Raw genomic sequence first — 23773 nt, forward strand, 5'->3', positions numbered from 1 at the left:
TTCATGAGGGAAGCCATCTGGTTTCTGTCTTTTCTTTTTGGAGAGGATTTTTACTACTGGTTCAATCTCCTTACTTGTTGTAGAAGATTTTCTACTTCTTCTTCAATCAGTTTTTGCCATTTGTGTATTTCTAGGAATTTGCCCATTTCATCTAGGCCACCCAGTTTGTTGGTGTATTGTTGCTCTTAATTTTCTTGTAGAACTGTTATTATTTCTATAAAGTTGGTGGGAATGCTCACGCTTAAATTTCTGATTTAGTGAGTTGAGTCTTTGTTTTCTTACTCAAAGATTTGTCATTTTTGTTAGTATTTTCAGAAAAACTACTTTTCTGTTTTCTGCTTCATTTATCTCAGATCATTATTTCCTCCCTTCTGCTAACTTATTTTTCAAGCTCCTTCAGGTGTACATTTAGGTTACTAATTTCAGATTTTTATTTCTTTGTAATGTAAGCTTTCACAGCCATGAAATTCCCTCTGAGCACTACTTTTGTTGCATCCCATAACTTTTTGTGTGTCTTAATTTTCATTCATTTCAAGGTATTTTCCAATTTCCCTTATCATTTCCTCTATAACCCAATGGCTGTACAAGAGTGTGTTGCTTAACTTCCACATATTCATACATTTTCGAATTTTCCTTTTGTTACTGATTTCTAGATTTGTTTCACTGTGATCACAGAAGAAACTTGCATGATTTCAATCTTTTCAACTTACTAAGACTTGTTTGTGGTCTAATCTTGAAAATGTTTCATGTGTACTTGAAAAGCATATATATTCTATTGTAGAGTGTATTATATATGTCTGTTAGGTATAATTGGTTTATAGCACTGTTCAGGTCCTCCATTTCTTCGTTGATCTTCGGTCTGGTTGTTGTAGCCATCACTGAAGTGCAGTATTAAAGTTTCTAATTATTAATGGAGAATTACCTATCTCTCCCTTCAAACCTTTCCACTTTTGTTTCCTATATTTAGGAGCTCTGTTATTAAGTATATATGTGCTTATAAATGTTCTATCTTCCTGAGAAATTGAAACTCATCAATATATAATGAGCTTCAGTGTCTACTATAAACTTGTTTGACTTAAAATTGATTTTTTTTCTGATGATAATATAGCTACTCCAACCATCTTTGGTTATTAGCATTTGAACAGAATATCTTTTTTTTTTTTACTTAAATTCAAGTTAGTTAACATATAGTGTAGTATTGACATCAGTAGAATTTAGGGATTCATCACTTACATGTAACACTGAGAGCTCATCCCAACAAGTGTCCTCCTTAATGCCCATCACCCATTCAGCCTATACCTCCACCCACCTCTCCTCCAGCAACCCTCAGTCTGTCCTCTATAAAGTCTCTTATAATCTGCCTCCCTCTCTGTTTCTATCTTATTTTTCCTTCTTTCCCCTATGCTCATCTGTTTTGTTTCTTAAACTGTACACCTGAGCAAAATCACGTGGTATTTGCCTTTCTCTGACTTATTTCACTTAGCATAATACTCTCTAGTTCCATCCACATTGTTGCAAATGACAAGATTTCATTCGTTTTGAATGAAACGATGGCTGAGTAATATTCCATCATACATGTGTGTCACACATGTATCCATCAGTTGATGGACATTTAGGTTCTTTCCATAATTTGGCTATTGTTGACAGTGCTGCTATAAACATGGGTGCATATGCCCCTCTGAACCAGTATTTTTGTATTCTTTGGATAAATACTTAGTAGTGCAATTGTTGGGTCATGGAGTAATTCTAGTTTTAACTTTCTGAGAAACCCCCACCCCATGAGCTTTCCAGAGAATACATACAAATGGCTAACAGACACATGAAAAAATGCTCAACATCACTCATCATCAGGAAAATACAAATAAAAACCAAAATAAGATACCGCCTCCCACCTGTCAGAATGGTTCAAATTAACAACACAGGCAACAACAAATGTGAGCAAAGATGCAGCGAAAGGATAACCCTCTCACACTGTTGGTGGGAATGAATGGAGTATCTTTTTTCCATCCTTTACTTTCAACTTCATTCTGTCTCTATCAAAAAATGAGTCTCTTATAGACATGACAGGTACAGTTATCTTCTTATCCATTCTGCCAATCTTTGTCTTTTACAGTATAATCTAACTTTTTTTTAAGTAGACTCCACACCCAATGTGGGGCTTGAACTCATGACTATGAGATCAAGAGTTGCATGCTTAGGGGCACCAGGGTGGCTCAGTTGGTTAAGCAGCTGACTTCGGCTCAGGCCATGATCTCACAGTTCATGAGTTCAAGCCCTGCATTGGGCTTGCTGCTTTCAGCACATAGCCTGCTTCAGATCCTCTGTTGCTCTCTGTCCCTTCCCTGCTCGCACTCTCTATCTCTCAAAAATAAATGAACATTTATTTGGGTTGCATGGGTGGCTTAGTCAGTTAGGCGTCTGACTCTTGGTTTCAGCTCAGGTCGTGATCTCACAGTTCATGAGTTTAAGCCCCACATTAGGCTTTGAGCTGGTGGTGTGGAGTCTACTTGGGATTCTCTCTCTTGCTCCCTCTCTCTGTCCCTCCCCTGATTGCACTGTGTCTGTGTCTCTCACAATAAATAAACTTAAAAAAAAAAATGAACGTTAAAAAAAAAAAATCGAAGAACTGCTTGCTTAGAGCAGCTGGCTGGCTCAGTTGGAAGAGCATGTGACTCTTGATCTTGAGGTTATGAATTCAAGCCCCACATTTGGTGTAGAGATTACTTAACATCTTAAAAAAAAAAAAAAAAGTCACATGCCCTACTGACTGAGCCTACCAGGTGCTCCAATTAATCTATTTAACTTAAAGTAACTACTGATAGGGGAGCCTGGATGGCTCGGTGGGTGAAGTGTCTGACTCTTGGTTTCAGATTAGTTCATGATCTCACAGTTTGTGTGTTCAAGCCCATCAGGTTCTGAGCTGGTGGTGGGACTCTTTCTCTCCCCACTGCTCTCTGTCCCTCCCGTGCTCTCTCTCTCTCAAAATAAAATAAACTTTAAAAATTAAAAAAAATAAAATAAAGTAACTACTGGCAAGGAAGGATTTACTTCTGCCATTTAGAAACTATTTGCTTACTGTAGGTCTTAAATGTTTTTTGTTCCTCAATTCCTCCATTACCACATTTTTTGTATTTAATAGATTTTATGCAGTATACCATTTGATTCTCTTCCCATTACTTTCCTACACATATTTCAGTTATTTTCTTAATGGTTACCATGGAGACTACAATTAACATCATAAACTTATAATAGCATAATTTGAACAATACCAACATAGTGTCAACAGTATACATGATGGTGTTATGTCTCTACTCCTTCTACTTACAGTATTATCATAGATTACACTTTTACACATTACGTGCCCATGAACATAGATTTATAATCTTCATTCTATACATTTGCTTTTCTTCAATCACATAGGAAAAAATGAGGAGTTACAAACCAAAGTGAAGTAAAACTATCTTTTATATTTACCTATATAGCTATCATGCTCTTTTTAGCATTTCGTGTAAAGCAGATTTACTAACGATGAATTCCTTTTTTTTTTTTTTGAAGATTTTTTTTTTTAAGTAATATCTAATACCCAATTCAGGGCCCAAATCTACAGCCCCAAGATTAAGAGTCACATACTCCACTGACTGAGCCAACCAGGTGCCCCTTCCCTCACTTTTTTGTTTACCTGAGAATATCTTAATGTTGACTTCATACTTAAAGAATAGTTTTGTCAAATATCAAATTGTTTGATATTTTCTCTCTCAGAACTTACATCAGCACACTGCTTTCTGGTTCCAAGGTTTTGCATGAAAAATCAATTGTTAATCTTATTAAAGATCCCTTGTATGCTAAGAGACACTACTCTTGTTGCTGCTTTCAAGATTCTCTATTTGTCTGTGGCTTTTGACAATCATACTATCATGTATCTCATTGTAGGCTTCTTTGAAATTAATCTGCCTGGAGTTCACTGAGTTTCTTGGATATACAGATTCATGTCTTTCACATCAAATTTGGTACATTTTAGTAATTATTTCTCCAAATATTCTTTCTCTTTCTCTCTCCCTTCTCCTTTTGGGACACTCATAATGCAAATGTTGTTCTCCTTAGTGATATCCCACAGGTTCTTCAGGCTCTATTCACTTTTCCTCATTCTTTTTTTCTTTTTCTTCTCAGACACAATAATTTACTTTGTTTCATCTCCAGGTTCACTCATTCTTTCCTGCCTACCCCTATCTGATGCTGCATCCCTCTAGAAAATATTTTAATATCAGTTATTGTACTTTTTAGCTCCAGAATTACAATTTAGTTCCTTTTGATAATTTCTAGATCTTTATTACTATCTCAATTTTTGGATACATCATTTTCTAGAATTCTTTTAGTTTCTAAAACTTTTAGTTGTTTGTCCATACTTTCCACTAGCTCTTTGAGCATGTTTCCAAAAATTGATTTAAAGTATTTGCCTATGGGGCACCTGGGTGACTCAGTTGGTTAAGCTTCTGATTCCAGCTCAGGTCATGATCTCTCATGGTTGTGAGATCCATTTGTGAGATCCTTTGCCAGGCTCTGGGCTGAGAATGGAGCCTGCTTAAGATTCTCTCTCTCCTTCTGCCCTTTTCCCCCACTCCCGTGTACTCTCTCTCTTTCTAAAAATTAAAAATATATGTATTTAAAAAAGAGCCATGAAAATCTGAAGCAAACATCTAATCATAAATGTATAGGTTCCAAGATATCTTACATTCTAGAGAAGTTGTAGAGGTTAGATAAAGTCATGGTACTTGATTGGCATATTAACTCTTGTTCCTTAAAGGACTTTTTATTTTCCCTCTATTTCAATCATAGTTATGATCTTATTCTTACCACAAACACCCTTAACAGTCTGCTCAACTATTCATATTATATCATGTTTAAAAATACAACAGATTTAGTCAACTTTATAAATACACAGACCTCTATAAATGTCTCATTATAAAGTATAATTTGCCAACAGATTTCTATCACAAAAAAAATCATGCCATGTCAACAAAATTTATAATTTCCCGTTAAAGATTAATTTGTTCTAATACATATAAGAACTTCATTCCACTAGTGGGTGATCGTATATATAGCAGAAATGATCAGGACAGATATTAAAACAAATAACGGTGTTATTGCACAATTTGCCTTTGCAGACAGAACAGTCTCCCTTATACATTTTAGCATTTTTAATACATAAATTAGATTGACACACCCAGTACTGCTTAAGACAGAATCTCCCCAAATTCCTTCTAATACTGAGCTTTCAATTAATTCATATGTAATGTTTAAATTTAGCGATCTTCTTCTAAGTTCATTTCAGATCAGATTTAAATCTAGGTCTTTGCCAATATTCTGCTTTTACTGGGAAGTGTCAGGACTACACCCCACTTCTAAATTTAAACTTTAATCCTGACAAGTTCTTGAATGAAATTATTAATTAGCTCTTTCTTTCAAAAATGTCTGTCAAGAAAACCGTAGCTGGAGTGGGAAACGTGCAGGGCCTCTGCCCTCACAGAGCAGGCCCCCTTATTCAAAGTCTTTTGGAGTGGGAAAGTCAAAAGATGGAAGAGATTTTGGAGAATCTAAGCTTTAAACCCCAGTTCCACCACTTGCTAAACATTAGGCGAGTTAATTAATCTTTCTAACCTTTAATTTCTCCCTTTACAAAATGAGTGTAATACCAACTATTTCACAAAGTTACTTCAAGGGTTACATGTTAAAATACAGAAAGTACCTAGCACAAAACTGGGAACATTACTAAATATTCACAATATTCACAAATCTAGAGCCTGGCACATAGAATCCATTCAATACTCATGAATGAATAATCCACTCTGAGACAAAAAAATTTTAAATGGCATTTCCAAAGGAAGTGCGTCAAAGATAAAATATAGTATTTTAATCCAATTATTGTTCCAAATATGGGTAATGAGCAGCTTTTACTTCATTCTATACTCCTTAATTTGGACTTTCATTTATGCTTTAAAATATGTATTTTAAAGCACATAAGCATATCATCTAGTAATGTAAAAGGGGAATTAAAAGTCAATTTTTAAAACCTCATACTAACCCAAAATGCATACTATTGGAACCTAAAGCCAAATTTGGTATAAAATTTAACAAAAAAATAAATAAAATGGCTTGTCCCAGAAGTTCAGACACTCACTACAAAACACACCAAAGTTATTTATCAATTTTACTGAACCAACCACTCATGGGTACAAAAAACAAGATAGCTTATTTTAGTCTCTGAGCATTATTTTTAACATATAATAATGTGTTAAAGTGTAGCTTCAAGCAAACATTTTGAGTTAATCAGAGTAAAACCATTTTATAGATGCTAATATTTACCTGTTTGAGTCCTTCATCAGTAAGTTTGTCCTGGTTGCCTACATGAACTTTCTGAAGTAAAGGACAATGAGAGGCAACCGCAATAATAGAAGTGTCAGAAAGCTGTTTACACCTGTAGGCTGTATACCTAAGAAGTCCAGGACACTTAAATGCTAGAACACATACGCCTGTATCAGACATACTGCGACAATCAGAAATGTTGATTTCAATTATATTCTGACTTCTCGATGCAATTTTTTCCAATAATTCATCAGTGACCTAGGAGGAAAAAAAAGGAATAAGTTTAAACTTTTGCTAAAAGTAGAAACTTACTTTCTATTCTTTTATGAAGTTTTCCCCCAATAAATAAGTAATAATTAGATTACAGCATGAAAACCACCATCAAAAGAAAACCTTCTTATTGAATATTAAAGCATAACAAGAACTGTGGTATAGTATAAAATGCATACTTAGTCTTTGTTTCTAATTCCTAGAACAGAGCCTCCACAACTCTTGGAATTTCCTGATTGATAGGAGTGTCCTTTGTTATTCATAACAAGCCCCTTTTGACCACACTTGAGTTTATTATACTAATGAAATGACTTAAACGGGGGCCCCTAGATGATACCTTTAGGATGAGGTCTGGTCACCAGAAAAACCATGTGATTAGAAAGTGGTAACTGTCAGCCTCAACCCCTGACTTCCTGGGATGGTACAGGAGCTAGAGACTAGGTTAGAAAAACTTTCAACAATGAAAATTGAAGAGCTTCTAGGTTGGCGAACACCTTAAGGAGCCAGGAGGGTGACAGGCCCACAGACTCTATGGAAGCTCCACATCTTCTCCACCCCCATACTTTGTCCTAGGCATCTTTTCCATTTGGCCAGTCCTGAGTTGTATCCTTCACAATAAACCAGTAAAAGTATTTTCCTGAGTTCTGTAAGTCATTTTAGCAAATTATCAAACCTGAGGAAAGACCATAGGGAACTGTTGAAGTCACAGCTGGTCAGTGAGAACTACTGGTGACTCCTGGGACTCGTGAGGGGTGTATGAAGAGGGGACAGTCTTATAGGACTAAAGCCCATAATCGGTGAGGTCTGCATTAACCCCAGGAGTTGGTGTCAGAATTGCACTGAATTGTTAGATACCCAGTTATTATCAGAGAATTTTTTAGAATGAAAAAAACTCCACACATCTGGTGTCAGAAGTGGTATGGAGAAACACCAAGCAAAAATATATGTGTTAATTTTCATTGAAAGCCTAAGATCTATCCTTATCAGGAAAGTACTTTAACTTTCAAAGTTAAACTTTGAAAAAGTTTGAATACACAAAATTGTACTGAGATTTTAATTGCTTTGTTTTCTATTTTTAACCCAGCAAACAGTGTGTATCAGTCATCACATTACATGAATTGTAACTTATTATACCTAGTATTAGATGATCCCTACCACAAAACATAAATTTTAATTGTTTTACTACTTTTTTATTTAAAATTTATTTTTTATTTTTTTAATATACATTTTTTTTTAATTTTTTTTTTTCAACGTTTATTTTTGGGACAGAGAGAGACAGAGCATGAACGGGGGAGGGGCAGAGAGAGAGGGAGACACAGAATCGGAAACAGGCTCCAGGCTCTGAGCCATCAGCCCAGAGCCCGACGCGGGGCTCGAACTCACGGACCGTGAGATCGTGACCTGGCTGAAGTTGGACGCTTAACCGACTGCGCCACCCAGGCGCCCCGTTAATATACATTTATTTTTGAAAGAGAGAGAGAGAAAGAGACACACAGAGTACAAGTGGGGAAAGGGCAGAGAGAGAGGAAGACAGACTCTGAAACAGGCTCCAGGCTCTGAGCTGTTATCGTAGGGACCGATGTGGGACTCGAACTTGGGAATGGCGAGATCATGACCTGAGCTGAAGTCACCACTTAACCAACTGAGACACCCAGGTGCCCCTTTAAAAAAAAAAAAATTAACGTTTATTTATTTTTGAGATACAACGAGAGACATAGCATGAGTGAAGGAGGGGCAGAGAGAGAGGTAGACATAGAATCTGAAGAAGGCTCCAGGCTGTGAGTATCAGCACAGAGCCTAACACAGGGCTCGAACTCACAGATGTAGAATCATGACGTGAGCTGATGTAGGACACCAAGCCAAACAGGTGTCTCTTTACTACTTCTATCAGAATACTACCTCATATATATATATAGAAAATACATCATTTTGTTTATGAACACATCCAAGATTACATACAAATGTCCATATCAAATACCTTTTATCAAAAAAACCCTCAAAGCTAGAGGTGCTTTCAGTGTCCAACTCAGCTCAGATCATAATCTCAGGGTTCATGGGTTCGGGCCCCACATCAGGCTCTGTGTTGACAGCTCAGACTGGAACCTGCTTCATTCTGTGTCTCCCTCTCTCTCTGCCCCTCCCCTGCTCGCACTCTGTCTCTCTCAAAAAAATAAATTAAAAAATGTTAAACAAAATTTTGTTTTAATTTATATAAAAAAAAATACCTCGGGGCGCCTGGGTGGCGCAGTCGGTTAAGCGTCCGACTTCAGCCAGGTCACGATCTCGCGGTCCGTGAGTTCGAGCCCTACGTCAGGCTCTGGGCTGATGCCTCAGAGCGTGGAGCCTGTTTCCGATTCTGTGTCTCCCTCTCTCTCTGCCCCTCCCCCGTTCATGCTCTGTCTCTCTCTGTCCCAAAAATAAATAAACGTTGGAAAAAAAAAAATACCTCAAAGCTAAGTATGAGTAACCTTAGAATTCATGTGGTAAAAAACTCACATGGCCGTCTGAATTTTAAACATAATTTTTAAAAAATCAACCTGTACATATTCTATACCCAATCATGGAATAAGTCACAGGGATGAAAGGTACAGCATAGGGAGTATAGTGAATGGTGTGGTAATAGCCTTGTACAGTGAGAGATGGCAGCTACACTTGGGATGAGCACAGCATTACGTATAGAGTTGTCAAATCACTATGCTGTACACCTATAAAAGTATACTTCAATAAAAAATAAGTAAGTAAACATAAATAAAAAAGAAAAAGAGGGTTAATATTATTCAAGTCCCTTGAGTACAAATAATGGTCAAAGAAGATGCACGTGACGAAATTTAGAACAGAAGTAAAGAACTGTAGTGCTGAGGAGCACTAAAAGTAAGAGACAAGGTTGAAACTACCTTTATGCTCCCTGGAAAAAGCATAAATACAGACAGTTACCTTCAAAGTTAAAACCTGGACATAGCTCTCCTTTTATCTTTTCTTCTTTTTTCATCTCCAGACATAACTACCAATAGAAGGGTAAAGCTATTCTTAGCCTGAGTTTGTAACAAACAGCTCAGATATCCAAGAGTACTAAAGAGCCAATGGATTATTTCACATTACTTCTTTCCACTCTACCAGCCACAATAACTAAATACTCACTATTCTCCCTGGACACAAATTTCATGGACCCAGGCAGGGAAATGACTAATTCTGTAATTATTTCAGCTTCTAACCAATGAGGCAGAAAAACAAAAAGAAAACTTACACATAAATGTCCAGGATTTGCTTATTTTGTTTAAAGTGAACGAGCGATACACACACACACCCCCCACGTAAACTACTAGTGGTATGCTGCATGCAGGTGGCTTGTACCAACTCACAAGAGCCTGCAATGTGTACCTCTTTCCAAATCAGGGACATCACCGCATTCAGTGATATTACATCCATAGCCTGAAATAGGCCATGGTGGGAGCATTTGCACCACAAAAACTAGCAAATATTACAAATCACAGCTTTCTATTTGTTTGTTTTTGAAAGGAGTTGTTAAACATGTGGCAGCACACCAGTACCTAACAGTATCATGGATTTAGAACAGGTTCAGTACTCCAATAAAATCCTATTCTTATTGAATATTTTTATGCATTTCAATGCCAAGTTGTAACAATCAAGTCCAAAAGAAGTTCTAACAATCAAGTCCAAGTCCAAAAGAAAAAAACAAGTCCAACAAATTGTATGCAATAAGCACTATTAACTCCACCTTTTTTCCTAACTTATGCCACCATATGAACACATTGGGCAGCCAGGCAATAGGGAAGATTAGAAAATTAATCAAAAGGAAAAGAAAAACAAGATATCTTAGCCCATTTTGCTTCTATTTATTCATCTGTAACAGTAGTGTGAGAATGCTTAAACTATTGGGGCACCTGGGTGGCTCAGTCAGTTAAGTGTCTGACTCTGTTTCAGCTCAGGTCATGATCTCACGGTTCATAGGATTGAGCCCCACGTTGAGCTCTGCACTGACAGTGCACAGCCTGCTTGGGATTCTCTCTCTTCCTCGCTCTCTGCCCCTCCCCCGATCTCTCTCTCTCTCTCACACACACACACACACTCTCACTCTCTCACTCAAAATAAACTAAAATCCTTTAACAAAAAAATTAAAAAAAAATACTTATACTATTCACCTATAACAACAGTGTAAAGATACTATAATTAATAGTATAATAATAACACATTAAAAGGTATAATAATAGTATCAACTCAAAACGTTGTTAGAAGATTCAAATGCTTTAGTATGTGTAAAGCCCAGAGAACAGTACATGGCATATCATCAGTACTATATAAACATATGCCATCATGTTCTACTACTAAACTAAAATTCATGATATAATTCCTACAAAAAGGGGGGGAAAGCTTAATAACTTTCTTTAAACGTAATGAAAAAAGGGAGAAGACAAAGAGGACTTAGACAAAAGGATTAAGAAGCAACCCAAAATTACCAATCCACATTAAATATCTTCTTCACCACAAGAACCTAGCTATAACATAAATTCACACAAAAAAATTACTGAAGCATGGAATTATAAGTTACAGTCATTCGAACTATCTTGAAAAACTCCAACATGAAAGAAATGATTTCTGAAGAGAAATAAAGATATTTGTTGAGTAGGCCAAGGTGTTTCTTAGAATTAGATTCCATACCTGCTGACGACTACTAAGATCCAGCTGCTTCCAAAACTGGAAATCTAAACAAAGGTCACGCCAGTACTTGCAAACCAACGAGGCAGAAAGGCAACGCTCATCCAGGGATAAATTGGAAAATATCTGTAAATAAAAAAGGAACCATATAATATGTGCTAAATACTTCAAAAGCATAGGAATAGGTTTTTGTTAATTAGAAAAAATTAACTTTTAAAACAGAAAACCATCTTGAATACAAGTGGCCATTATTAGAAAAGTCATCATTAGGGACAGCCCTAAAGAGGGTATGAGAGTTAAGAATGTGTGTTAACATTACCTTCTATGTAAAAAGAGTGGGTGTGAGAGCAGGGGGATTTCTCTCTAGAGAGAGAAAATGTGTGTTTGCCAGTATTAAAATTTTTACAATTAAGGCACAATTGTACCTTAATTAAGGCACACACAATTATGTGTCAATAAATACAATGTGTGGACCATATTGGGATCCTGAACTGAACCAACTATAAGAAGGTTCTTCTGAGACAATCAGATAAAACTGAACACAAGATATTAGAAATCAGAAAATTATTATTCACTTTTTAAGCTTTGATTATATTGTAGTTATATTCATACTGTGGTTACGTTTTATAAAAGTATTATGCATTTTAGATATATACTTCAGTGTTTATAAATAAAATGATATCTAGAATTTGCTTTCAGATACCTTATCAAAAACAAAAAAAAGTTAGTGAAAAATAAAACAAGAAAGGCAGAATACTGAAAACTAATAAAACTGGTTGAAGATACATGGTGGAGGGCGGGTTCATTACAGTATTTTCTACTTTGGTTTGTATATGATAATTTCCATAACACATAAGTAAAAATTTTAACCCGAACATGTGCTCTAACACTAAATTGTCTTATGCTGGGTTTAAATCATGGCTCCACCATTTATTATCTATGCAACCTTGGACAAATTACTTACTCTCTCTGTACCTCAATTTATCTTTAAAATGGGGATAATAGGGATTGCCTGGGTGGCTGACCTCATCTCAGGTCATGATCTCACCATTCATGATTCTGAGCCCCACATTGGGCTCTCTGCTGTCAGCATGGAGCCCACTTCAGATCCTCTGTCCCCCTCTCTTCTGCCCCTCCCCTGCTCTCATTCTCTCTCAAAAATAAACATTAAAAATAATAACAATGATAAATAAAATAAAATGGGGATAATATAGTATTGACCTGATAGAGTTATTGTGAGGACTAAAGGAGTTTAAAGTTTTGGAAACAGTATCTGGAACAGAGTAAATAGTATATAAATGATTCCTATCATTACTATGACCTAAAGTGGTAAGCCTCTGGGCAGGCAAAAGTTGTAGACATCTCAGCTAGAATCTCTACTATATTTAAATCTTAAGCCTGGGGAAAATAACTACCTTCTCTTCACAACTACCATTCTTTTTCCAAGGGTCTACTGAGAAATAAAAAATATGTGTAAGAATCACCAGCAAAGATGACGTTAAGCCCACTACAGTCTCTCACTCCCACTCATGACAACTAAAACCTATGGACAACATACTAAAAGCAATTAACTCAGGACTCCAAAAGGTTAGTAAATAGGGGCACCTGGCTGGCTCAGTCAGTAGCGCTCACAACTCTTGATCTTGGGGTTTTGAGTTTGAACCCCACAGGAGGCATAGAGATTAAAAATAAAATCTTTTTTAAAAGTTTTTAAACATTAAAAATAAATAAAAGGTTGGGTTCCTGGATGGCTCAGATGGTTAAGCATCTGACTTTTGATTTCAGCTGGGTCATGATATCACAGTTAGGGAGACTGAGCCCTGAATCCAACTCTGCACTGATATCACAGAGACTGCCTGGAATTCTCTCCCCCTCTCTCTGCCCCTCCCCCATGCTCTCTCAATAAACATTAAACTCAAACTCATGCTCTCAAAATAAACATCAAACAAATAAATAAATGTTAGTAACAGATGGATTGGGGAAGTGAGCCAAAACTTAAAGAATAGTCAGTAATAGGAATGACTTTCCTGAGTTTTTTTGTTTTTTCTCCCATCATGGAATAGGATGGCCCCTGTGCAGAACTGTACATAAGACACAACTAAACTACAGAGATAAAACCATCTTTCTGGACAGAATGTGAGACAGAAAATGTGAGAACCTTCATTTTGGGTTTTCTTTCCTTTCCCTTTTCTTTTCTCTCTCTGTTGGCCATGTCCCAATACAGCCTAAGTCACAGAGCTGCAATGTGGCAGCTGTGTAGACACCTAAAACTCTGAAAGTAAAACCATTTTTCTGGCCAGGAGAACCAGCAAAGAGAACTCTGTGGACCAAAGAGTGTGCAAGGAATCCTCACTACCTTTTTTGCCACAAGGCAATGGGATGACATATTTAAAGTGCTGAAAGGAAAACTGTTAAGCAAGAACTCTGTATATCTGGCAAAACTATTCTTCAAAAATAATGGAGAAATTAAAATATTCCCAGATGGGCACCTGGGTGGCTCAGCAACTGACTTCGGCTCAGGTCATGATCTGATAGTTCATGGGTTCGAGCCCCGCATCAGGCTCTGTGCTGACAGCTCAGAGCCTGGAGCCTGCTTCAGGTTTTGTGTCTCCCTCTGTCTCTGTCCCTTCCCTGCTCATTCTCTTGTCTCTCAAAAATAAATGTTTAAAAAAAATAATTAAAAAAAAACATTTCCAGATAAATAAAAACTGAGGGAGTATGTCACTAGTAAACCTGAGTGTAAGTAATGCTAGAGGGAGCTCTTCAGACTTAAATGAAAGAGCATAAGCCGGCAGCTTGAAATCACATGCAGAAATAAAAAACAACAGTGGGGCGCCTGGGTGGCTCAGTCGGTTGGGCATCTGACTTCGTCTCAGGTCATGATCTCGCAGTCCGTGAGTTCGAGCCCCGCGTCGGGCTCTGTGCTGACAGCTCAGAGCCCGGAGCCTGTTTCAGATTCTGTGTCTCCCTCTCTCTCTGACCTTCCCCCATTCATGCTCTGTCTCTGTCTCAAAAATGAATAAACGTTAAAAAAAAAAAAAACAGTAAAGATAGGTGTTTATGTAGGTAAATATAAAATTTATAACTAATGTATTTTGGACTTGTACCCCTTTTATTTTATACACGATTGAGAAGAAAACTACAAGGGCGTCTGGGTGGCTCAGTCAGGTAAGCATTCCACTTTGGCTCAGGTCACGATCTCCTGGTTCATGAGCTCGAGCCTCACTTCGGGATTCTCTCTCTCTCTGCCCCTCATGGGTAGTGTCTGTCTCTCTCTCTCTCTCTCTCTCTCTCTCTCCCCCCCTCTCTCTGCCCCTCACTCACTCATACTCTCTCCCTTTCTCTCTCAAAAATAAAAAAATAAAAAATAAAAAATATGTAAAATAATAATTATAAATCTATGTTGCTGGGCACAAAACACATAAAAATATATGACAGGAAGTACATAAATATAGAAACAAAGTTTTTATATATCATTGAAACCATGGTATTTATATTTGTAGGTTAAGTGTCTAACAATAAGGTTTTTTTTTCGAATTTGTATTTAAATTCTAGTCAGTTAACATACAGTGTAATATGGTTTCACAAATAGAATTTAATGATTCATCACTTACATATAATACCCAGTGCTCAATACAAGAGCCCTCCTTAACGCCCATCACCCATTTAGTCCATCCCCCACCAAGTTCCATCAACCCTCAGTTTGTTCTCTATAGTTAACAGTCTTTTATCGTTTCTCTCTTCTCCCCCTTCTCGTAAGTTTATGTTTTGTTTGTTAAATTCCACATGAGTGAAATCCTATGATATTTGTCTTCCTTTGACTTATTTCACTTAGCATAATATACTCCAGCTCCATACATTGTTGCAAATGGCAAGATTTCATTCTTTTTGATGGCTCAGTAATAATCCATTGTGTATATATACCACATCTTCTTTATCCATTCATCAGTCAGTGGACATTTGGGCTCTTTCCATAGTTTGGTGACAGTAAGATTTTTTTATTGTAGTGGGTCTAACATTAAGCTTTTGATCGCCATGATATCCATTTCAAAAAACATTTATCTTGAATAAACATATTGCCAGCTGTATGACACAGCTACTAGAAAAACCACCACATAAGCAATGAGGCTGCCCCATCTGTGAAGTTCTGTCAGAAAACCCCAGGTAACCTAAATAACTGACTACATGAGTGACCCTATTTTCTCCTTCCTCAGGCCCTAATTCCTGCCTTTCTGCTTTAAATTAGCCAATAGAGTGAATGAGCAAAACCCTAGACACTCCACAACTGGACCCTAATAAAGGCTGAGCCCCAAGTCTGCTTTCTCTTTCTCTCTGCTCTCAACCTGGCTACATGGTCCTTGGCATGCTATATATATCATAATAAGAACCAGCAGAGCTGGACCAGCAATAAACGGGGGCCCTGGTTGGTGAAATGTCTGTGGAGTATGCCATGAGTAATGTGTGCCTGAGTGAACACTGCAGGCATTTCTGACATAATGTACTACCACAGACAGGCTCAAGACCAACAAAACAGTATTAATTCAAACTAGGTTGTTATAAATTATGATGCTTATATCCACCAGAGCAAATATTAAGGAAGTAACTATATCATGAGAAAACTACAGACATCCGACTTCAACTCAGGTCATGATCTCACCATTCATGGGTTTGAGTCCCATTTTGTGCTCTGTGCTAACAGCTCAGAGCCTGGACCTGCTTCAGATTCTGTGTCTCATTCTCTCTGCCCCTCCCCTGTTTCCCCGTGTTTCTATCTCAAAAATAAACATTAAAATATTAAAGAATAATAATAACAATAAAGACGATAAAATTACATACTGTCTATAAGAGACTGACTTTAGACCCCAGGACATAAATGGATTAAAAAGATGGAAAAACGTATTCTATTCAAATAGTAACCAAAAGAGTAACTGCAGTGTCCCCATTAATGTCAGACAAAATAGACTTTAAGACAAAAATTGTTACGAGACCAAAAAAATTTACAGAATGATAAAAGGTTAATCCACTAAAACGATATAACAATTAAATATGTACATGTAACAGAAGTCCAAAATAGATCAATCAAAAACTGATTGAAGAGTTGAAGGGAAAAATAAATAGTTCTACAAGAGAAACACCAAACCCCCATTTTGATAACAGATAAAACAACCAGACACAAGATAAATGAGGAAACTGAAAATGTTAACGCTTAAACCAACTAGGCCTAACAGATATATTTATACAGCACTCCACCCAACAACAGCAGAATACACTTTCTTCTCAAATGCACATAGATAAGCCATATGTTAGCCACAAATCAAATCTCAATAAATTTTAAAAGACTGAAATCACACAAAATATCTTTTCTGACCAGAACAAAATGACATTAGAAATTAGTAACAAAAGGAAATATAGAAATATGTGGAAATTAAACAACACATTTGAAAACAATTTTAAAAAATCACACAGAAAAGTAAAAAGTACTTTAAGATCAATGAAACAAAAACACAATATCCCAAAATTTATTTTTTCTTAGATTTTTTTTAACGTTTACTTATTTTGAGAGAGACAGAGAGCATATAGGGGAAAGGCAGAGAGAAAGAAAGAGAGAGAATCCAAGCAGGCTCCACACTCAACATGGGACTCGATCTCACGAACTACAAGATCACAACCTCAGCCGGAATCAAGAGTTGGACACTCACCCTAATGAGCTACTCAGGCATCCCTAAAGATTTTACTTTTAAGTAATCTCTCCCACCCAACATAGGACTGGAACTTACAACCCTGAGATGAAGAGGTTCATGCTCTACCGACTGAGCCAGCCATGTGTTCCCAACATCCCACAATTTATGGAATATAACTGTAAATAACTGTATTAAAAAGAATAAAGATCTCAAACCAATAACCTACCTAACCTTCCACCTTACAGAACTACAAAAGGAGAAGAAAACTAAATATAGGCCAAGGAGAAGGAAGAAAATAAAAATCAGAGCAAATGTAAATGAAATATAGACTAGAAAAACAATAGAAACAAAGAAAACATAAGTCCATTCTTTGGAAATATCAACAAAATTAACAAGCTTCAGCAGATTAAAAAGAGAGAACACTCAAATTACTAAAATATGAGTGAAAATAGAGATATCGGGGTACCTGGGTGGCTCAGTCAGTTAAGCATCTGGCTTGGGCTCAAGTCATGATCTCGAGATTCTTGAGTTCGAGCCCTGCATTAGGCTGTCTGATATCAGCATGGAACCCACTTCAGATTCTCTGTCCCTCTCTCTCTTTGCCCCTCCCCTACTAATGCATGCACACTCTCGTTCTCTCTCAAAAATAACCATTAAAAAAAAAATAGACATCATTGCCAACCTTGCAGAAACAGAATTATAGAATACTATGGCAACTAAACAACCTAGATGAAATGGACAAATTCCTAGAAGCATACAAACTCAAAAAAAATAATAAAACTGACTCAAGAAGAAAGAGAAAATCTGAATAAAAAGTAAAAATATTAAATCAGTAATCAAAACTTCCAACAAAGAAATGCCAAGGAACAGAGGGCATAATTAGTGATACATCTGAAGAAGAACTAATACTAATCCTTAAATTCTTCCAAATTGGAGGATGAGGGAACATTTCCTAACTCATTCTATGGAGTCAGATACCAAAGCCAAACAAAGACATCATGAGAAAACTACAGACCAATGTCTTTTATGAAAACAGATGCAAAAATCTTCAACAAAATATCAGCAAACTTATACCAGTACATATTAAAAGTATTATATACCATGGCCAAGTAGGATTTATCACAGAAATGCAAAAGTGATCCAAAATGTAAAAAATAAATCCATTTAATGAACCATATTACTGAAATGAAGGGGGGTTTTCTGTATAAATGTTTATTTTTATTACCTATGAATTCTACCCTCCTCCCCTAGATCAAGAAGGCAGACACAATAGCATTTTTGATGGTTTGCATTCCTTTTTGAATATACAAGTTTCCATTTGTTTCATTGCTTTTCAAACTAAAATACATCTTTTAGAATTTCTTGCAGCTCAAATGAGTTGATGAACATTTTCTCAGGTTTTATTCATGACATAATATCATTGTTTCTTTTTTCCTGAGACAATTGTTGATTGTATATAGAATTCTGGGTTGATAGTTTAGGGGCTTTTTTGTGTTTTTTTTTCCCACTCATCACTGTAAAGATGTTGGTCCAATATCCTCTAAAATCCATTATTTTTGAAGCTATGGATCCTTTGAAAATATTGTTCCATTTAGATACAGTACAATTTTCCTCTCACCGTTTTAGATGTAATGAAAGGGGTTTTTTAATGACCATCTCAACAGACAACAGATACACAAAAGCACTTGACAAAATCCAATACCCCTTCTTGATAAAAATACTCATAAAACTATAAATAAAAGGAATCTTCCTTAACTTGATAGATGGCACATCTATTAAAAACCTACAGCTAACATTATACTTAATGATGAAAGATGAAACGTTTTTCCTAAGATAAAGAACAAGACAAGGCAATCTGCTGTCTCCATTGTACTAGAGATTCTGGCCTGGGCAACTATGCACAAAAAAGAAATGAAAGGCATCCAGGAAAGGAAGAACTAAGGTGTTCTCTAGTCACAGATATCATGATCTTATACATTAAAAAAATCCTAAAGAACACACAAATAATTTAGACCTAATAAGCAATTATTTCCACATATTAACAATGAATAATTCAAAAATGAAAACATCTCCATTTATAATACTAAAAAAAAAAAATACTTTTTTATAGATTCCATTTCCTTCTATTGAGAGTCACCATTTGTTGGGTCAGTATCATCATATTCTGCTATCATTTGAAAATGTTTCCTTCTATTCTTTTAACATGTTTATAATAGCATTTTTAAGTTTTTATCTTTTAAGTCTAATATTTGAGTCCACTCAGGTATTTTCTATTAACTGCACTCTTTTCTCTCAGTATAGGTCACATTTTTCTGTCTCTTGACATGTCTCCTGGCTTTTTGTTAAAAACAAGACATTTTAGATAACTTATTATCAAAAATATACCAACTCTGGAATTTTTCAGAATTTTTTGAAAGATTTTATGTTTAAAGTAACCTCTACACCCAAAAAGGGACTTGAAATCACAACCCTGAAATCAAGTCATATGTTCTAATGACTGAGCCTGCCAGTCACGCCCAGAATTTTTTAATTTCCCTGGCCTTAAAGAGTGGGATCTATGTCTCCTGCAGTGTCAACGTCTCTGCTCAGGTTTTAATACTTACCTATTTTTCTTTTTCACTATGGCTTCCTAAGGAGGTTACCCTTTATCTGCATAGCTTAGTTTTCAGCTAGTTATCTGGGCAAAGGTATGCTCACACATTTCAAACCTGCTCTTCAATCTGTGTGTGGGATGGGAAGAGCACATTCAAGCCTTGGCCAGTTCTCAAGTTTGCCTTGGCCCCTGCTTTCTGCTAGACACTTTCAGGTCTCCCCAGCACATGTGCATAGTTTCACCAGGGATACATGGAGAACTTATCCCTTTATGGTATTCTCAATTCTAAGGTCTGCCTGTTAAAAACCTGGCTGGTCCCCCACGCATCCCAATTAGCACCACAATCTCACACTTGCAAATACTGTGAGTTTTCCCTGTTTCCCATCAAGTTCATCACTTTAAGTTAACAAATACATGTTTTCACTTGCTGCCACAAACCAGCAGGGCCGCTGGTTTCCCAAACTTTCATTCTTGCCACAGGAACTGGGGAGAGGTGGGGCACACAGTAGGGGTCTTCATGCAAGAATGCTGTAGATATCAACCGTTCTTAAAAGCTCTAGCTGTTTTCCTAAAATAAGTGCTTCTGAATTTTTGCCTACCAAATTTCCATAGCCCAAATAGTTTCAGACAATTTTACCTAGTTTTACTTTATTTTTGTGGAGACCAGTCACCAAACTCTTCATGCAGCCATAGCTGGAAGTCCCTCTCTTGTGGATGTTTTTTATGCTCACCTTCCCCATTTTATAAAATGAGAAATAAAGATTTCTGGGAAAGTAGATCATTGGTTTGAGGTTAAAGGACTTATGTGGTTTTAAAGGGCTAAATTGTCCCTTAAGTAGAAGATATGTGGAACATGGTCAGTGGAACCAAAAAGCACCTTGTTTAAAATACATCTGGCTTTGGGGGTGCCTGGGTGTTTCAGTCTGTTAAGCATCTGATTCTTGATTTCAGTTCAGGTCATGATCTCACAGTTCCGGTTTGTGAGTTCAAGCCCTGTATCAAGGCTCTGTGCTGACCAGTGCAGAGCCTGCCTGAGATCCTCTCTCACTTCCCCTCTCTTTCTTCCTCTCTCTCTCTCTCTCTCACTCACTCACTCTACGCTCCCCTGCCCCGCATCGGCCTGCCCACACCCCCACTCCCTGCATGCTCTCTCTCAAAATAAAGTTTACAAAAATAAGTATGTCTGAATTTGGTTTGTACCTTCCTTGAACATTAGTTTTCTCTTTTGTAAAAGTGAGATGATTGTTCTAATCCACAGATAATTGACTAAATCTAGGTGGAGCTACATGAGTCTTAGTTATCCAGCTGAAAGGAAATTTAATAAGCAGGTGAAGTGTAGATAAAACCAGTACTAGGAAAGATGGGTATGAGTAAAAAAGTAAAAACACTAAGCTGATATGCCAACGCATACTTAATAGATCTTTGCATATTGTTTGTGGTAGGCAACCTGCACAATGGTCCCCAATGAGCTCACCTCCTGATATTTACACTTGTGTAATCCTCTCCTTGAGTGTGAGCTGGATTTAATGACTCACTTATAAAGAACAGAGTATGGCAGAAGTGACAGGATGTTACTTCCAAGATGAAGTTAAAAAAATGCTTCCATTTTTGGGTGTTCTAGGATCTGTTGCTCTGGAAGAAGTGGGCTGCCATGTTGCTATTATCTCTATGGAGAAGCCACAGGGCATGGCAAGGAACTTAAGCATCTAGCCAACAGCCAATGCGGACCTGAGGCCTGCCAAGAATTTCACAAATAAGCTTGGACAGGAATTCTGGAGCCCCAGTTGAGCAGATCCAGCCAACACCTTGATTACAGCCTCATAAGAGACCCTTGACCAAAGGGACCCATCTCAGTCTCACAGGGATTATTATCCCACAGAAAATATGAAATAATAAATGTTTGTGGTTTTAAACTGCTAAGCAGTGGGATAATTTGTTACATAAAAATAGATAATTAAAATAAAAATTTTCCTGTTCTTGTCATTAAAATGCTCTCTCTCTCCCATATCTTAACTCCTCAAAAAGTAACTACCTCTCTCCCAAATTATCTTAACTCATTTAACCAACATTTGTGTGTATGTACCCGGGTTTCTGCTGGAGACATTAAGACATGAGATGCATTCATTGGCTTTAAGATTATATAGTCAAAGGCATTTCCAAATTATCTTTGGATAATTTAAGACTTAAAAGAAAGAGTATTTCGAAGGTTGTTTTTAAAAAATTTTTAATGTTTATTTTTGACACAGAGAGAGAGAGAGAGAGAGAGAGAGAGAGACAGACAGACAGACAGACAGCATGAGTGGGGGAGGGGCAGAGAGATAGACCTAGAATCCGAAGCAGGCTCCAGGCTCTCAGCTGTCAGCACAGAGCCCAAGGCGGGGCCTGAACTCACAGAGTGAGAGATCATGACCTGAGCCGAAGTCGGACACTCAACCGACTGAGCCACCCAGGTGCCCCCGAAGGTTGCTTTGAATAAAGAGACCACAGGTCAGTAAAGGACTGACCAGAAACAACATTTTTGTTGAATAAAGGAAACTACAAAGGGAAAAAAATGACACTGGAAAAAAAACTTGGATGTTACTTGCAACAAGCCAGGAAACTGCTTACTTTTACCACAGGCCTGTTAGCAATAGCTTGAACATAACAGAAATCCCAACTAAGGAGGTGTAGGTATTCTAAGGATGTAGAAGATCCAGGGATCCATCATCTTGTACCTTGTTGCTCTTCCCTCACTGCCCTCATCTACAGAGTGGAAAATGGCTTACTCTTATAATCCAGGTGGTCTAGCCCTGAAAAACGGAAGAAGCAAAAGACAAACAGCTACTTTTATGGTATGACTAAGAATACCATAAAAGTGGACAATACTTCCACTTACATCTTATCACCTAACATTTAATCACATAGCTACACCTATGTAGAAGAAAGGCTGAGAAACAGTTTCTAATTAGGTGATTATGTGCCAAGCTAGAACATGGTAGATTCCGTTACTAAAAAGAATACGAGGGGAATGGCTACTAGAAAATAGCAGTGACTTCTAAACAGGACCTGGGTTGAAAACAATATTCTTGATCTTTAGTGGTGAATCTGGAAAACACAACTAAAATATGAATTACCAGGGGCGCCTGGGTGGCTCAGTCGGTTGAGCGTCCGACTTCGGCTCAGGTCATGATCTCGCGGTCCGTGAGTTGGGAGCCCCGCATCGGGCTCTGTGCTGACAGCTCGGAGCCTGGAGCCTGTTTCAGATTCTGTGTCTCCTTCTCTCTCTGACCCTCCCCCATTCATGCTCTGTCTCTCTCTGTCCCAAAAATAAACTTTATAAAAGAATTTTTTTTAAATATGAATTACCAGAAAAGGTACAAATCATATTACAGATATAATCTGAACTAATCACCACGAGGTGATAGCCAAATATTTCTAATCTTTAAAAGACTCTATTTTTAGGGGCACCTGTGTGGCTTAGTTGGTTAAGCATCTGACTTCAGCTCAGGTCATGATCTCCCAGTTGGTGAGTTTGAGCCCTGGGTGAGGCTCTGTGCTGACAGCTCAGAGCCTGGAGCCAGCTTCAGATTTTGTGTCTCCCTCTCTCTTTCTGCCCCTCCTTCTCCCCTCCCCCCCTGAAATAAATAAACATTAAAATTTTAAAAAAAGAAAAAAGATTCTGTTTTTAAGCAGGGCATCAGTATAAGATTTCAAAGACTTCACACTGAACAAACTTCAAGAGAATGCACTGTTGCTTAGCACTTGGTCATACCTACCCCACAGAACCTTAGAGTACTTGAAAATCAACCAAGCCAACACTTACACTTGGCCATTTTATTTCTTGATAAAGAGGTCTTATCTGCTATCAAATATTACTGCAAAAGTTTATGACTAGGCAGGTGGCATGCAAGTTATAGAAATACTTGAAAAGACTGGGGCACCTGGGTAGCTCAGTCAATTAAGCATCCGACTTCGGCTTAGGTCATGATCTTGTGGTTTGTGAGTTCAAGGCCTGTATCAGGCTCTGTGCTGACAGCTCAGAGTCTGGACCCTGCTTCAGATTCTGTGTCTCCCTCTCTCTCTGCCTTTGTGCCCCACTCATGCTCTGTCTCTCTCTCTCCCTCTCAAAAATAAACATTTTAAAAAAATTTTTTTAAATACTTGAAAAGAAGTAAATCTGTGCAGCTATTTTATACGGGCTCCTTTTGTGGCAGGG

General features: G+C 37.3%; 1 protein-coding gene across 2 annotated transcripts in view; it reads right to left on the reverse strand.

The window, feature by feature from the left end:
- The window catches only part of FBXL17 (F-box and leucine rich repeat protein 17), a 501406-nt gene that overhangs the window by 469449 nt on the left and 8184 nt on the right, over positions 1-23773 (reverse strand). For both annotated transcript variants that reach the window (XM_047855114.1, XM_047855106.1), the window contains exons 2-3: positions 11308-11430; positions 6361-6618 (exon numbers count right to left, since the gene is read on the reverse strand). In XM_047855114.1, the coding sequence (XP_047711070.1) occupies positions 6361-6618; positions 11308-11430 (381 nt within the window). The remainder of the gene's footprint in view (positions 1-6360; positions 6619-11307; positions 11431-23773) is intronic.

Source organism: Prionailurus viverrinus, chromosome A1, assembly GCF_022837055.1.
Source record: "Prionailurus viverrinus isolate Anna chromosome A1, UM_Priviv_1.0, whole genome shotgun sequence".
Taxonomy (NCBI): domain Eukaryota; kingdom Metazoa; phylum Chordata; class Mammalia; order Carnivora; family Felidae; genus Prionailurus; species Prionailurus viverrinus.